This window comes from Cloeon dipterum, chromosome 3 (genome assembly GCF_949628265.1).
Source record: "Cloeon dipterum chromosome 3, ieCloDipt1.1, whole genome shotgun sequence".
NCBI lineage: Eukaryota > Metazoa > Arthropoda > Insecta > Ephemeroptera > Baetidae > Cloeon > Cloeon dipterum.
Genome location: NC_088788.1, coordinates 10412250 through 10428315, shown reverse-complemented (window position 1 = coordinate 10428315; position 16066 = coordinate 10412250). Strand labels below are relative to the sequence as shown.

General features: G+C 38.0%; 1 protein-coding gene across 6 annotated transcripts in view; it reads right to left on the bottom strand.

The window, feature by feature from the left end:
- RapGAP1 (Rap GTPase activating protein 1) overlaps window positions 1–16066 on the bottom strand; it is a 243819-nt gene that overhangs the window by 95183 nt on the left and 132570 nt on the right. The window contains exon 1 of one of the 6 annotated variants that reach the window (XM_065485382.1): window positions 825–1009. The exons of the other annotated variants lie outside the window; for them this stretch is intronic. Coding sequence (XP_065341454.1) covers window positions 825–883 — 59 coding nt within the window. The 5' untranslated portion in view covers window positions 884–1009. Of the gene's footprint in view, window positions 1–824; window positions 1010–16066 lie in introns of those variants that run through there. 6 annotated transcript variants of the gene reach the window in all.

Below are 16066 nucleotides of genomic sequence, written 5' to 3'. Positions count from 1 at the left end.
ATTGAGCTGTCGCTATTTGTTCGCACACACTTGTGTAAAATAAATTCAGCGCATTATATTTCCGCGTGGAAACTAATTGCTTTTAAAACAAATAAGGAACTTAATTTGATTCCGTTGGAAAAGAATTCAGGAGTTGAAATCTCCCGATCCGATTCAAATACCTGGCATATTTCCCAAGCATTTCGTATCAAAGTCGTAAAATTTAATTGCCCGAAAATTCTTTCATCTGTCGTTTGATCGAGCACTTTCGTTACGCTGATAACCCATCTCGACCGGCACAAAAGGCAGCCACCCCAAAGTTCGCGGAAAACCGGCCGTTGGAATCTCCGAGTGCTAATTGTGTTAAATCGCACCCACGAGAGGAAAATTGATCCGGCTTAATTATCCGCGGAATGCCGTTTATGAAAATTCCTCTCGCCGGTCGGGCGGGCGGGCGTCTTCAGCATTCCAGGCCGAGGAAGCGGCAGGTACCACTGAATGTGTAACATATGCACACACGAAACACACGCCGGGTACAATTTTAATACGCTCCGGCGTTTAAATCGCCCTTTTCGCTGCCGGGCACGATGGATGGCTTGTGGAATTATGTACTCGCACGCCAGCGTATACCCAAGAATGCCCCTGCCCGTCTCAATTAATTGTTTTCTCCTGCTTTGTTTCGACCCTTAGTCCATTTAAATTTCATTAAGGCCCAACTTGACGGTTCAATAGGATAACCCTTTATTTTTTCAGGATATCTGACCGTATAATCAAAATAAATTTGCAAATTTAAAAAAGCACTTTAATTTTAAATTTCATTAAAAAATATTTTCCAAATTTTTTACCTTCTAGCCGCGGTCAGGGTGTACGACTCCCTTCGCCTGCCGGTCGTTGGCAGCCTCATTTTCGCCACCGCAACAGTAAATAAAAATCACAGTTGATAAGCACACGAGCAATTTGGACGGCCAAACGGTCCGGATCACATGTCACCCACGGAGCACGGCAGAGTTGGTAAGTCCGGTGGAGCGAGCGAGCGAGCGAACGAACGAGCCACGGTCGTCCTTCCGCAGGAGCTGCGTGCGTGCGTCGGGGAGCGCGGCCACTATGTAAATGCCGCGAGCCGCGAGAGCAGCGAGAACAGCGAGTAGTGCGGTGCGCGGCTTGATTTGCTTTGGCGTGCCCCTCCACTCGCGCCGTGCCGCAGCCAGACCAGATTCACCTCAAGCGAATCTCCAAAAGCAGCCTCTCCCGGTCGCGAGAGAGACCCGCCGACCATAACGACCCCGCGTGGAATGCTCAAGAAGAAGCGCGGCTCTTACGTCGCGCCCCTTTTTTTGGACTTTCATTCATCACGTGCGGCACACAAATTTCGGCACTTCCTGTCGCAAGGCCTTTCTTGAGTGTGCTCGCCTAACAATAAGCTTTGTTGACACCTTTCTGGATCCAAGCGAATTTTCTAATGATCTACTTCTTCTATAGGGGACGGGTGTGAAACGGCTCTTTGAGATGTTCGTTAGTAATAATTAGTAATTATTATTGAGCTTTTGTGTAAGTGCTAAATAGTGCAGAGTGAATTGCAATTAGTCAAATTTAATTTATATTGTGGCAGCTGTATAATATCAACTGTTTTCTGCTAATTTATAAGTAACAAAATTTACGAAAATGGGAACAAATCTTGCTTTATCTCCGGACTATGACGTAATTAAAGCTGTAATTCGTCCATCGCAATATTTCAAAATAAGAGAATATAACGTTGAAGGAGGACGCAGTCTGTTTCAAATTATGTTTTGTGAGAATCAGCCTAAAAAATGTTGGCCTCTCTGTTAAGTAATAAAAATTATTATGTAACAAATTAAAATATTGAAATACACACCCTGGAAATTTCCTGTAAGATGTATTTTTTCATATAAACAAGCCAAATTCATTTGGAAAACTGCCACTTCGACGAATTTGAGCCAAAACGCAAATATTTACAAACTTTAACATTCAGTAATTTTAAATTTCTGTTTTTCATAATTTTCAGAGGTATATAAGAAGAAATATTTAACCTATATTAAAAAGTAGCCCATATTATTAAATGCCTTATAGATGTTAATAATTATGAAAATGTGTAGAATCCAATCAAGCTTAGCAAAATAACGAAACACTATTTTGGAACCAAGCACGCGTGAAAAAAGAGCAAAACCGCATAATCCGGCTGACCCGTTTTGCTCATTTCCAATTGCGAATTTCAATAATAAAAGCGCACGCACTGGCAGCAACAAAACGAACGAGGCGGTGGTCAAAAGAACCAAAAGAACGCGCACGGTGTGCTGGTTGACGTTTCAATTGGCAAAAGGTGAATAGATGAAAAAAGACGGCAGCGCGCAGATTGTGTGTGTATACAGTATATATTATAATTCACTTTGTAAGTCGAGATGCTGGGCTGAAAGTTGATCCCCAAGACACACACCGATTGCCGGCTACTCTTTGATTATATTATAATATATAGTAATAAGAACAAGACGGGAGTGTTTTATTATTTCCTTATTGGCTGGTGTGATCATATTTCATTCCAGCTCAGATCCAGTTTGAGTGACGTTCGCCACCAATCATGCGAACGCACCGCGTCACGGGGGCAAAAGTTTTTCTTTGTCGAATCTGTGATATTTATGAGATTGATATTTCCATCCTAATTTTACCATCGAGAGGCGCACTCAGTGTGATTATTTCCATTTCAAAGTGTGGCAAATTGGATTGGCAAAGAAGGCGACATTGAGCTTGATTTATTGCTAATGCTGGCAAAGCTCGATCACGTTTCTCAGAAGCTGTGCCCTTTTTTGCAAAATTGTTGCACTCGCCGAGAGTTGTTCGCTGCTAATGCCGCTGCTTGAATTGGTAATTGCGATCACCGACGAGGATTATCCCCGCCTCGTGCATGGCATAATATTGACTTTAAAAACTTCTCTTGAAAAGGTCTCGAACAAAATATTTCCTTGCCCTGAGATAGAGTTTTAAGGCAAACAATTTATTAAAACAGGATATGCCTTAAATACTTGAGTTAAAATTGTGCATAGAATAGGAATATTTCAGTGGAAGGAAGCCAAAATAGTTAATTTTAGTTGCATGGTTTCTAGAATTGTTTAAAAAGATAATTTTTGCTATATAACGGTCTATGAATAAAGTTAAAAAAATATATAAATGCAGCCCTTATTAACAACACCGCAATCGCATTCATTAAAAATTAGACCTATAATACCGCTGTACAGTCATTTTTTAATTTAACATTATAAATGGGTATAACATAAACCTGATCGAGATCTTTATAAATATCCCAGAATAGCTCAGTTAAATTATATTTTTCCAGTCAAAAGTAAAAATAAACCAAATAATATATAGATTTTAAATATAAAAATCATTAAAATAGAAAAAAATATATTAAATCTGTTTAAATTGCAAGCCTTATGCGTTTAAATCCTTAACTTAGAAGCTGAGAGGATTTTCAAAAGAAGACAAACAGATTTTAAAAACCAAGTTTCATCTTAATGCAATCTTAGAAACAGAGGGGAGAATCTTCCAAACTAGACATTTAAATTCTCCTGCTAATCATATATTATCAATCAAAAAATGGTTGGGATAATCAGTCTAATTTAAATTTTTTAATCGCTTTCACATTTGAAAATATGGGGGGTAAATGAAATTAAACGAGTTTCTTTAGAGGAGAATGGAATGGTGCGTTTGAAAATTTCAAAACGTCCAGTGCCTTTGTTCCTGCGATGTCAAATGCATATAATAGTCAACGCTCAGAGAATGCAGTACTGAATGCACATAGCCGCTTCGCATGACACGTCAAAGGCATTGCGAGGCGTTGCTATTCGTCTGGCATCGGAAGTAAATCATGAAGTGCGATAATGGCATTCCCCATTAGGAACAATAAAACGGCCGAGATTGCCGTTAATGCACATTATAGTATGTGCGTGCGTGCATGAATTTGTGCAAGTTCACTCTCTGCTCACTCACACCCGAGGATGCATGTGTGTGTGCGCATTAAGTAAGGCGGGCGGACGGGCGCGATCGTCATTATTGTTTTCCCGTCGCGAACGCCCTTGGATCGAGAAAGCAGCAGCAGCATATAATGAGGCTCCTTTGATATTTTAATTGAGTTATGCAAATGAAAGCGAGTGCTCTCATATTTCATGAGCGCGAGACACGTGTTAATGTATGTGTGTGCAAAGCGTTTTCGAGCAACTCGAAGGGGTGAGCGCAAGAAACATTTCGTATGAGTTGTAGAGATGTATGTGTGCTGAAAGTTCAATGCAGGTCGTAAAAGGAGCGGTCGTAAATTTCGACGCCGAGAGTAAAACCTATAAAGATGTGTGTGTGTGTATCAAAACGCGGTGTGTGTAAAAAAAAAGCATTGCTTTTTGCTGGTGCTGGCGACGCATAAATAAAATAATGTGCGTGTGTGTATCAATTCCTCCCGACTAATAAACTTTAAATGGTGGAGCTATTAAAATCACCATAAAAACCGCAATATAGAGGACTAGATAGTTTAATATTTTACGTCTTCAGGAGCTCTACGGAGTATATTTTTATATCACGCTTTCCTGCTTTTAATCAGTTAATTCGAATTATAGAGGGTATTATATTAAATTTATATGATTCACCTATAGCTCTTACCATGAAAAAAGCTTTTATAATTAATGAAGAATCTGCAGGCTATTTTAATCTATACTTTGCAATGAAACTCTATCTGGAGTGGATCAGCAAATCTCATGGGAAGCGAAAAGCGAACTCTATACTGACCAGACGACCTACATTAATCAGTTAAAATAATATTCTATAAACCCTAATCTCACTAACACAGTCATTTCTAACAACATAGGTAAGATTAAATATTTTTTATTAATATTTCGCTCCATTCATTGCTTCAAGAACAAATTAAATTGGGGATTTGAACATGAAAAATTTATGTGCTGCACCAAATGTAAGAATAAAGTGAAAATAAAGAAATTAGACCCTTTGATCAATAATAATTACTCAAGCGCAAGATACTCTGTCTGACCCGTTTTTTCCGGCCTCAAGCCGCGCAACTTGGCTATCTCCAGCGTGTAATCAGTAATCAGTGAATAAACCGAGTAGATACAATCAAAGACCCAATCAATAAAAATCGGTGCCGTTTTTTTCCTCAGATCCCGCACAAATCACTGACGAGGCGATAATTTCATTAGCCTTTCATCTATAATATATACAGACTCGATCGTCTACGGTTTGAAGAGGTTGCACCCCGCCCGGCTCCGAGCAGCAAACTCGTGAGCAGGAGCAGGCCCCTCCGAGGTGATTATTTCCCTCTTCATCCCCACATCACCATCATAATAACAATAATTACAGAGTAGGCCTGCTGAAGAAGAAGAGTTTCTTTATATTCATAGAGCGGCTGGTTGGAAATCTTTTTAAGTAGTTGCTGTTGCGTGGACGCGCGAGAGAATTAAAGAAAGTGTTATTTACAACAGCATCAACGGTTATTTTTTTCTTTATTTGCGCGTGTGGAGAGAGGATAGAGCCGAGACGCGCTGGGCAGGAAGGATTGTGTGCGTACAGAGAAGATCAAACAATAAACAAACCTTGAATTACAACTCAGCGCATCGTCTGCACCTGTACTTTGCAAATATAACTGACCACGCATGCTTTCAAATTTAAAAGCAGCTATTTTTAGCGATGCGCTTCACGTCTAACGTTTATCTATTCTGTTTTTGTACATTTAAACAAGCCGTTGTCTCACTTTGTTGAGCGATTGCTTTGCGTGCACTTGTAATGTAAGAACATATACGAGAAATGTATGGGCTGATTATGTTTTCTCTTACATTGCAATGACAATTTCATTCAGAATTGGGAGGGTTGCGAAAGCTTTCCGACTCGCTACTTGCTGTAGTGCACCTTTCATGCATGCGTGAATTAATTAATTAATTTCACGTAGTCAGAGGAACACAGAGTTTTTTTTAATAAATGCAGTTTGCCATGCATTGTGAAAACTGCATTTTTCAACTAGCTCAAAATTTTAAAAAATTCCTCTAAAATGGGAACTATTTCTTTGGCTGCCTCTTGGTGCTTGAAGATGGATTAGTTTCCCAAAATATTTTAAACTGAGGGTTGAATTCCTCAAAAATTACTACTCATGTATTTTTCATTCACAAAAAGAGCCGATGGTTTTGTGATCCGCAGCGGGTGGTGCGATAAACAGTTTCCCGTTCAAAGGGTGGCTCTTTTATATATTAATTTAAAAATATCACAAATCAAACGTGGGAGTTGCAGGGAGTTCCGAAAGCGCAGCAGGGGTCGAACGGGGGTCTATTGTTTCTCCGATTCTCATTGCCTGGCAAGCTGATAAAAGGGAAACTATTTTACCTCACATCTCTGTATCGCTAGGTGGGGGTTGAAAGGATATCTTTTTTGTTCTTTTTGAAGAGAGTGTCCCTTGTAAAAAGATAAATGAAAGAATGCTGAACGCATTAGTCATCTATTGGTGCGTCCTGTTTGTAACAGGAGAAGGAATGCCACAGCCAAATAACAGGTGATAATTGATGCTTAAATAAGGATCTGAAGTTGCTGTAAATTGCCTGCAGAAGCTCAACCAAAGCAGTTTCAATGAATAACAAATAATGCGATTTGTTTTTATTGTGGCTCAAAAAAGTGCATCACCTATAAACAAATTAAGTTCCTTTTAATTCAAGTATTTTGATCATGATTTTCTTATAGTTAATTGAAATTTAACTATTTTGTCCAGCAAGTATTCGTTTCTGTAGAATAGTATTCGAAAAATTAGACAATACCATGTTAATCATTCACAATAGAATCACGCTACAGACTGAATTAAAATTTCAATAATTTTCTCGAAAATTCAGAAATTCCTCTATAGACAAGCTAATTTAACAGCAATATTGTGCATTATACTTTAAGATGGATAACTCGTTGTAATGAAATAAAAAATTAAAATATTGTTATTAGTAGAGACATTACAAACACACCATATTTAAAGATCGCACAAACTTTGCTGACCATTTTTTTTAAAAAAATATAACATTTTGAAACGTTCCAAGATGATCGGAACATGCTACGACAACAAAAGAGGTTTTTGAGTTCAGTTGTAAAATATTTTTACAGTTTAAATGTTTGATCCTTATCGAAAAATTATTTCGGTATGCGACAGTAATCAATATTTTGCAACAGTTAAAGCTATTTTAGTATAAATATTTTCTTATTTGATAATTTTTTGTGATATGATGATTTAATATCCAAACAAAAAAATCAATCCACATTTTCTCCTTGTTCTTCACACCAGATTCCATAGCCTCTCTCACAAGTCTCCAAAAATCTCGAGGCAATGAATGAAATCCCAAGCGAGTGAAGCGAACAAATACTCATATATATTTATTATGCATGATAAATTTGGACCCTAAAGGTGGTGCTGCTGCTGTAATCCGATCCGTCTCGAGAATTAAATTCCTCTGCCCGCTTTTCATTGCTCTCAGACAAAGAGCATCTTTCTCGTGGAAAGAGAGAGATGGTATGCACGGGGCGATGATGATAAATAAATTTCCTCCGAGAGCACAACTGGAAACGCGGCTCTTATTCTGGTACACATAAAGAAGTGCGCGCGAGAAGAGAATAATAATCTAATTCATTACAACAATGCCTCGCAGCACAAATGAAAACGTTCTGCATGTGTGTGTGTTTGTGCAGTACTGGAGAAACGAATTTTGCAGCAAACTCTCTCGCGAGTAAGTTCTCTTGTCAATCAAACAAAACACGCTCTCTACTCGAACTGCTCGGCGGCTTCCTGTGCGGCGAATCATTTATTATGCCTATATGCCTCTGCTCAAATATTTCACCATTGCACATGTGCGTGTGCGCATTTTTTACCTAGCATATATAGTGATCGGCTCAAGAATGCTACCAAAAAACCTGTTGAGTAAGCAACGCAGCACTCACGCCACATTTGAAAGTGTTTGATCTCGTAATTGCGGCGGGTGCAATAACGATAATTATGCCAGTCAGATGCTTTTTGAAAGCAGAAGCGTCTTCGTTTTTAATTGAAACTGGGTATTATATGGTGTTGCGAAAAATGCAGCTGCCGTGTCTTGGTGATGAGTTTTCGATTTCAAACCGCAGAGGATTGGGTTTTATGGTGTTTTTACCTTTGATTGGATAATCATTTACGCAGAAAAAGAAGATGCTGATTGTGAGAGCGCGTTATACTGTATAATTACTGTCTATTTCAACATGCTCTTATTTCCGCGTTAGATTTTAGAGTAAAAATCAAAAGTACTAATTGTTCAAAAAACTTTGAAAACAAAAAATTTAATTTATTAAAAAAACGTATAAGCTGATAAATTTTAAGTTTAAATAAATTGAACAAAAGTTAATATACTTTTTATTAATTTTTGTTTACTTTAAAACAAAAATTGCATTAATTATAATAATTTCAGTAATTTAAAATGCCTTATTAAAAACATTTTAATTATTTATTATTTAAAATTAACGTCAAGTCTCAAGGTGAACAGTGCTTATAAATGAATTTTACTAAAATTAATTGTAACACAGTGGTTAAATTTTGGTTAATGTAATTTCATAAATAAATTTTAAAGGTGCTCAGTTAAAAAGGAGCATTTCTCGTTATAAATTAAAAAAAAGAACACCAAGCCAAAATATTCAAGTAACTGAAATGGCATTCGCGTGTTTCGGCCGTTATGATAGCAACCAGACGATCTCACCGCTTTCAACACGATGAGTTGTGTGTGTGCGAAAAACTCTTTGTCCAGCACGTCTGCAATTTATTCCGATTTCCCACACCCCCTCTCATTATTATTCAAGTACAGCCGTTGAGAGAATGGAGCGGAACCCTATAATAAAATCCACATTACGAGTCCGCTGCCGGATTTGAGCAGAGCGTTCGCCGCGTGCACTTGCCGCGAGTGCAAACAGAAACGAAGAGGCCGAGCTATGGCTATATAGCGTCGTTAGAGAATCAGTGTAGCTGAAAATTCATTCCGACTGGAAGCAACACGCAGAAAAGCGCATCCTCGAGTCCAGTCGTCGCTTCCGGTGCGGCAGCGGAATTGTAGCAAACGCAAATATCCGTGGCGCGTGAAAAAAACGAAAGGGACGGTTGGAAACTAGACAACAACAAAAATTTAAGTGTTTGACACCCATCGCGCGCGCGGCGCTAACGAAATTAGCACGCGTGCAACTAAATTGCGGGTGAAAATTATTGGCACCTTTTTCATTCAAAGGTTCACGACCTTCGTAAAATGTCGACAGAGACTTCCTTTTTCGAGCGGTGCGATGCTGCGTGATTATAATAATTTTGCTGCACCTTTGTTTTGTTTTCGTCGCGTTGAGAGTACTTTCAGGCAGTGCCTTTTCATTTTTCGTTTGGGCACGGATAAATCAATTTGGACGCTTTCAATTTTGCTCTCGCCGATCGATGGATATGCGAACGTGATTCTCGTCCTGCGCGCTGAGGAAAAGTGCGGTACCGAATAATGGGAATTGTGAAAATATATTGTACTTATGATGTATGATGATTTTTCCAGGACAGCTTATGTGGCTTTCATAATTGTTTGACTCACCTAGAACAAAGAGACAAATATTATAAATTTCTGTTTCAATTCATTTGAGATTTAATCCTTAGAAAAACTTCTAATTGTAAGTCGACTGGGTTGGATCAAAATCAAAATAAATCTCCGATAAGTGGATAAAATTTACGATTTGCTTTTAAATTAGATGTAAATATTTTCGCTCTGAAATGATTGGATCTGTTGAATCGATGCATTGCCAACTAATTTATTTTCGGCCTTGGTGGGGTTAAAAAATCATAATTTTTAAGAGATCTACAGAAAAGAAAAGTTGCTTAACATGCATATATTAGCTTACTTTTGTTACAGAGAACCAAAAAATCATTACGTCTGAATGAGACATATTGTAGTCGGACACGTCAACCAATTTGTTTCGAAACGTTAACACTACACCTCAAATTTTCGGCTGAAATAAACGAATATTAAATCAATTCTAAAATGAAGCCCTGAACTCGATGCGTAAACTGTAGAAATTTTTAATTAAAACAGCATTTATAGGCTGCAAAGAGTTTTTTTTTTAAGTTTAATCGTTTAATAACCATACAGTTTATAGCAATTTATTTATTTTTTAAATTTAAAGATCATTATTAATTTTATAATTGTATTCTTATGATCTTTTTATAATTTTTGCGTTGAAAATGTTTATTAAAATTTATCTAACCCTAATATTTGGTAAGAAGTTTGTATTTTTAAATTTTGTTGGAGCCATGATAACGTTCAGACATCTAGACAAACAATTTAATGAGTCAAATAGAGCGTCACCATTCCTTGGATAATCTGCTGAAAATGTAATAAATAAAATGCAATTTGTTTTTAATTTCAAAAAACACAAACATTCTATAGCTGCAGTGGCCTTCTTTGGGTCAGCCATGTGTGAAGGGTGCGTGAATGTGATTTATAAAAATATCAAGAGCAGCGCTCGAACCCTTTCACGTCTGGCCGGCCGTGCGTATGCTTTTGTTTGTCCACAGGAAGTAATGATTCCTTTCATACTTCAGTGAGAGCTACTCGAAATTAGGCATCTCATCATATGACTAAATCAACCACCCCTCTCGTCCATATAAAATTAATGCGTGCTGCGTTTACGTGTTTATGATGCGCGAGCCAACCGACCAGAACCCCTTTAATAACAAAGCACGCGAGTTTTTTTTAACTGTCGAAAAAATGCACCTTTTGATGCCCGTGGGTAATCAAGAAAAAAATGCGTTCTCCTGGATGACTGATTTGGATATTCTCGGCACTCCAATTTGTTTAAGAGTTCCGAGAAGCGAGAGATTACATTTTGACTGGCTGAAAAATGATGGTCCAGTTTAAATCGTGTGTGTGTGTGTGTGTGTGTGTTGTCTTCTGATGAAAATGGGCTCTGGTTGCGTTTCGAAAGAGTCTCTCCTAACAAGATTAGCAGCAGAAGGCCGCGTTTAAGAATAATTGATTTTTCCTCCAGTCATATGATCTGCTAAACTTCAGTAACGGGATTGCGCAGCGAACGCGAACACAAGGAGCGCGCCGCCCGCTCATTAAAATAGGTTCTCTCTCGTCTCATCCGAGAGCGTTAGCCGCCGAAAGGACACTATTGCTGTATGCGTGTTGAAATATACATGACTAATTAGCAGCGAGCCGCTCTTTCGCTCTCCTCGCGCGATAAATATGCATGTTCAAAAGCCACCGAAAATGAATAATACAACTCATCAGTGTGTTGCCTTCTGGGAACCGTGAATTTGACAGAATTTTTCGTAAATGCATAGTTAAACAAGTTAAAGAATTTTACGGTATATTAGAATTTGCTGTGTTATGTTTACAAAACTATAAAAAATATGATTTTGGACATCTATCGGTACATTGCAACGTGCGATAATTTGGCACTTTTAAATTTAACCTGAAGCTTACCATCCTATACTGAAGGTTCACACAGAGTGGAGTCATAAATTCAGCTTTCCTTATAGATAAATTCAAGTTCACAACACCGGGGGCCAGATGAGCGGTGAAATTAGTTGCCGCCGGTCAGATCAACGATATATATAGAGTCGAATACAGTGGGCAAGTTTAATCTTTCTTTTGTTTTCTGTGCAAGTTTTACGAGTGCGTTTATCTAATCCACTTGGCGTAATGCAAATTATATAATTATTTTGTTGAAAACTTGATTCTTTACCACATTTTATCTCCCCATGCTAAAGCACCGTACCCCAACCGACGTCATTATCTGCGCACCGCACGAATATAGCCTCGGTGGTTCACAAGGGTGCAGTTTTTTATATTTTTTTTTCTGGTTTCCTATATAGAAGGAAGCTAAGAAGAATTTAAACTCCTGACAAACTGAAATAAAGCAGCAGCAGACAGAGAAATATAATTATAGTTTTTGACTCTATCTAATTAACAAAAACTCCTCAAAAACAGACATAAAAAAACACCAAACAAATTTTCTTTTTGTTAATGTTTTCTTTTAATGTAAAACTGAATATTTTTTTTCAATTTTTGTCGCATAAATAAACCAGCCTGCAGATAATTCTCTACTAAAGTGGACGAACTTTTAAATATTCTCACAACAAAAATTAAACAAAATGTAGAAAAATAAATGTTTTAGAGACGTGCAGTTAAATTAGCAAAACGGAAATGAATATTCTATGATTGGGTATAAAACATTATATATTATATTAATTAATTAATTATTATTATAAACATTATATTTTTTGTACTTTATACTCTTTCCCAGACCGAATATTGCATATAAGCGGAGACGGAAAGGCAAGACTTTAACAAAAGTTCCCATATTCAGTCATTTTAATTTTCATAAAATATTAATTGAAACCTGATGATATGAAAAAAAACTCATTGCACTTTATGATCCGCTATACAGACAAACTCCCATTCGCAGTAAAGCAGTGTAAACGGACAGGCCAAGCCTTTTCTTCATTTCCGAGAAGAGAACCAAACCGCTCGAGTTGAGTTACTCGCTTCTCGAGAAGAGGCAGAAGATGTTTCTTTCCGTCATGAAGACTTTTTTCACCCTATATGCGTCCAGCAACAATGGCCTCTTCCTGTCGTCGAAATAAATGATTCTTTTTGCGCGTGACCCAGATTCTGAGTGCAGGGCGATCGACGCGCGCGTCATTTAATTGCGAGCAAAGAGCGCGCAGTCAGCGCCCGATTGATCTGATTGCTCCTTGGCTGGATGCAGCACGGCGCAGCAGCTCCCCTTTTCAATTGGTCGCGAATGCATGCGGCGGCGATACACACACGCAGGTCAACTCTCTCATCGACTGTCACTGCCATTGACATCGTGTGCGCGCGGTAAACAAATCCATTAGACTGATGGAGGCCATGCGAATATTTTGCACAATTGCATACCCGCTATCGGTAAGCAGACACGTACGTCAAAGCCGACTTTGCATTGCATTGCATAACAAAACAAACTAAAAGTGCAGGCTATTTGCGTTTCAACACATTTATATATGATGGGAGGAATGAGCTGGGATCATCATAAATGGGTCAATGTAATGTATGGCTGTGCGGTAAACTAAATGACTGTTCATCACGACCTTTATTAAAACATTGTAGTTTTACTTGTAATTAAATTATGTTATTTTTTTAAATTAATTTATAAACGATTTTATAAGTATTCAGTCAGATTTGGACGTCTAAAAATTAGAATACTGTAAATTTATATTTTTTTAAGAGTGCAGAATAGAGCATAAGAATGAAAGAAAAATCATTTTACTCTTCAATAGCGAAGATTAATTTAATATTAATAGGATGCACACAAATGATCTAAAGATGTCAAATAGAGGAATAACTATAATATATAGAAGGACGAATAAAATTCAAATACCGTGTTGAAACAAAATTGGAAAAAATTATTTAGAATTTTGAAAATCATATTTATCCGAAAACTGCCTTTGTAGGAAAAATTGGAATTTTATTTTCAATTTAAAGTATGATTTAATAAAAACTTATAGGTTTCTATTCATATTGACATCAAAGTTATGACGTAATATATGAGTATGTGTATAATTTTAGGCCTTCCAGAGCCCTGTAGGAAAAGGATTCAAGTTTTTTTTTATTTCTGTTATGCAGTTTGCTACACCCATTATAATTCTCAAAATAGACCTATATTATGCACCCAGCAAACGAGTTGACTCACGTGCAGAGCAAAATAATTGTTATTCAATATCCCCCACATTTTGATTTATGCAATAAAATCGAGTGTGTCTTGCTGATGTACTGCAGCAGGAAAAAAAGAGTGGAAAAGCGCCTTATTTCGCCGTTGCTTAGCATGTTCGTGCCACACATGGGCACTGACGGGTTGCATAATTACTTTTAACTGGCTGACTGACAGAGAGGCGGTTTCAGAAGCCAACACGTTCGTTATTTGTCTTGTCGTCGATTTCCATAAGCTGTCAATGTTATCGATAAACCGCTCTGCTGTATGTGCGGTTCGCATTTTCTCAGTCAGATTCGCGTGTGTGTGTGTGTGTGTGCAGCAACCCGCGCTGACTGGCTGACTCGTCGCGGCAGACCTTGACGGACGCGCGTATACATACATGTGTGTGTGTGTATATGTTATTTTCTTCTCTCCATTCCATTGAGCAGAAATGGTAGAGAGTAATTGAATGGGCTGCAGCGGCGGATACGAATGACGTGCGCCTATTTGGTGAATATATATTTACTCTCGGTGGCGGCGTGATATCGTGTTTGTTTGCAAATACGAATAAACAAGCAAGCAAATGAACAAATAAACCGCGAGCCGCCCCACTTTCCAAATAGGAAAAGCTGCTGCTGCTGATGCCTTGGTTAGCACAAAGAGGGAGACAATGGCCCAGCGAGACTATTTTCATCCCCTTTCCATCTGATTGTCCGTGAAAACACGTTTTCTGCGTAATGCAAACACGAGCTCAGATTTTAACGCCCACAGTTTCGTCTGGAGAAGGGAGTAAATATGATTTTTCCAGCAGCTTTTAAAGACAAAAGATTGCGCTACTGGAAAATTAGATTTTTTGATTCAATTATTGCTTGCGAAAAAGTCCCTTGGTGCCAATAGATGGTGCCAGCAGTTATTTTGGATTTTAAGGCAATTTTGCAGTGATTTTAGATTCAACCCTGCCCGTGTGATTTCATTTTAAAAAGCTGGAAACAAACACTGCTTCAGTCAATCACCGTAAAAACGTCAGAACGGATTTTTATTTGGAAAAATTGCTAATTAACAATGCTATGCAGATTGGCTGAACCAATGTTTGGTTTAAGCCCATAAAAATAAATAATTTTAAGTGCAGAGCACACACCGTAGGATTTAAAATCGTAAGTATACGGTGACGCCATCCATCAAGAACACTAAGGCTTTGCGCAAATGGGGAATAAAGAGTTTTTTGTTTTAAAGATATTTCCTCGGTATATATTCCAGGATTTGATGTGCTCGCGTTATTGCTTTAAGCACATCAAATGATATATTTTCGAACCTGATCTGCACAGTGGCAGAGATTTATATCTGAAATTTTAAAACAATGCGTTGCCATCAATCTGTGGTTTTAAACACTACAAAAAAGGTTTTCGCAACGAGTCAACAACAATCCCTTAGGTATGAGTCTACTAAAAAACATATTAATGGCACATGAGAATTTTTAGGTGTCAAAATGATGCTCAACAGAAGAAAAAATCGATCTTTATTCGCTTTCTTCCAACCCCCTTTCCCCCAAAAAGAAACAACTCGACTGGCAAGTTAGCAATCCATTTTCATTTACTAAATAAGATTAGCGGCTGCTCCAAGTCTTCCGAGAAATCTCGTCTTCCGCAACCCTACTCGAAATTTGACGGGATTGTTAGGGGGGAAAACAAAATTACAGCAGCAGTGGGACTGCTTCCCATCTGTCATTTCCCCTTGTATCCACCCTTAACTAAGAAATCGACAGCCAATTTGCTGATAATGATGGCCAAATTGCGTAGCCTGAGACGCACCAAAAAGAGAAGAGCAACTAATAATGTGAGTGGTGAGAAAATCTCTAAAGGAAAACATAAGCTAAAAAGTTTAAAAATACAACATATGGTGCAGGTGTCTGTTATTCAGAAGCAGTGTGGTTAAAATATTTTGTAAAAAATCCCGGACTTGCATTATTATTTTGCGATTCCAAATTGTGCCAGTTAATTAAATAATCAGTGGCGGTGTTACAGCACTTTGAAGCGAGCAAATGAAAATGAGGAAAGGAAGCGAGTGTTTGAAAATAGCCCGAATTAATTACGCCGATTGAATCGGGGAAACACACTCATCATCACACTTGTACGTAGAAAAAGGTCTCGACTGCCCACATTTTGATGCCATAACGAATCTGTCTGGCAGGAAACTGGCCCTGCTATCAATTATTTTAATTGGTCTCTGCGGAAGTACGAAGGTGCTGAAGCAAAGGGACAAATTGAAAAATAAACTTTCAATAAAACGAAAAGCATTTGCCCACACCCCTGATTGTGATTGTGGCGCAGAGGAGATG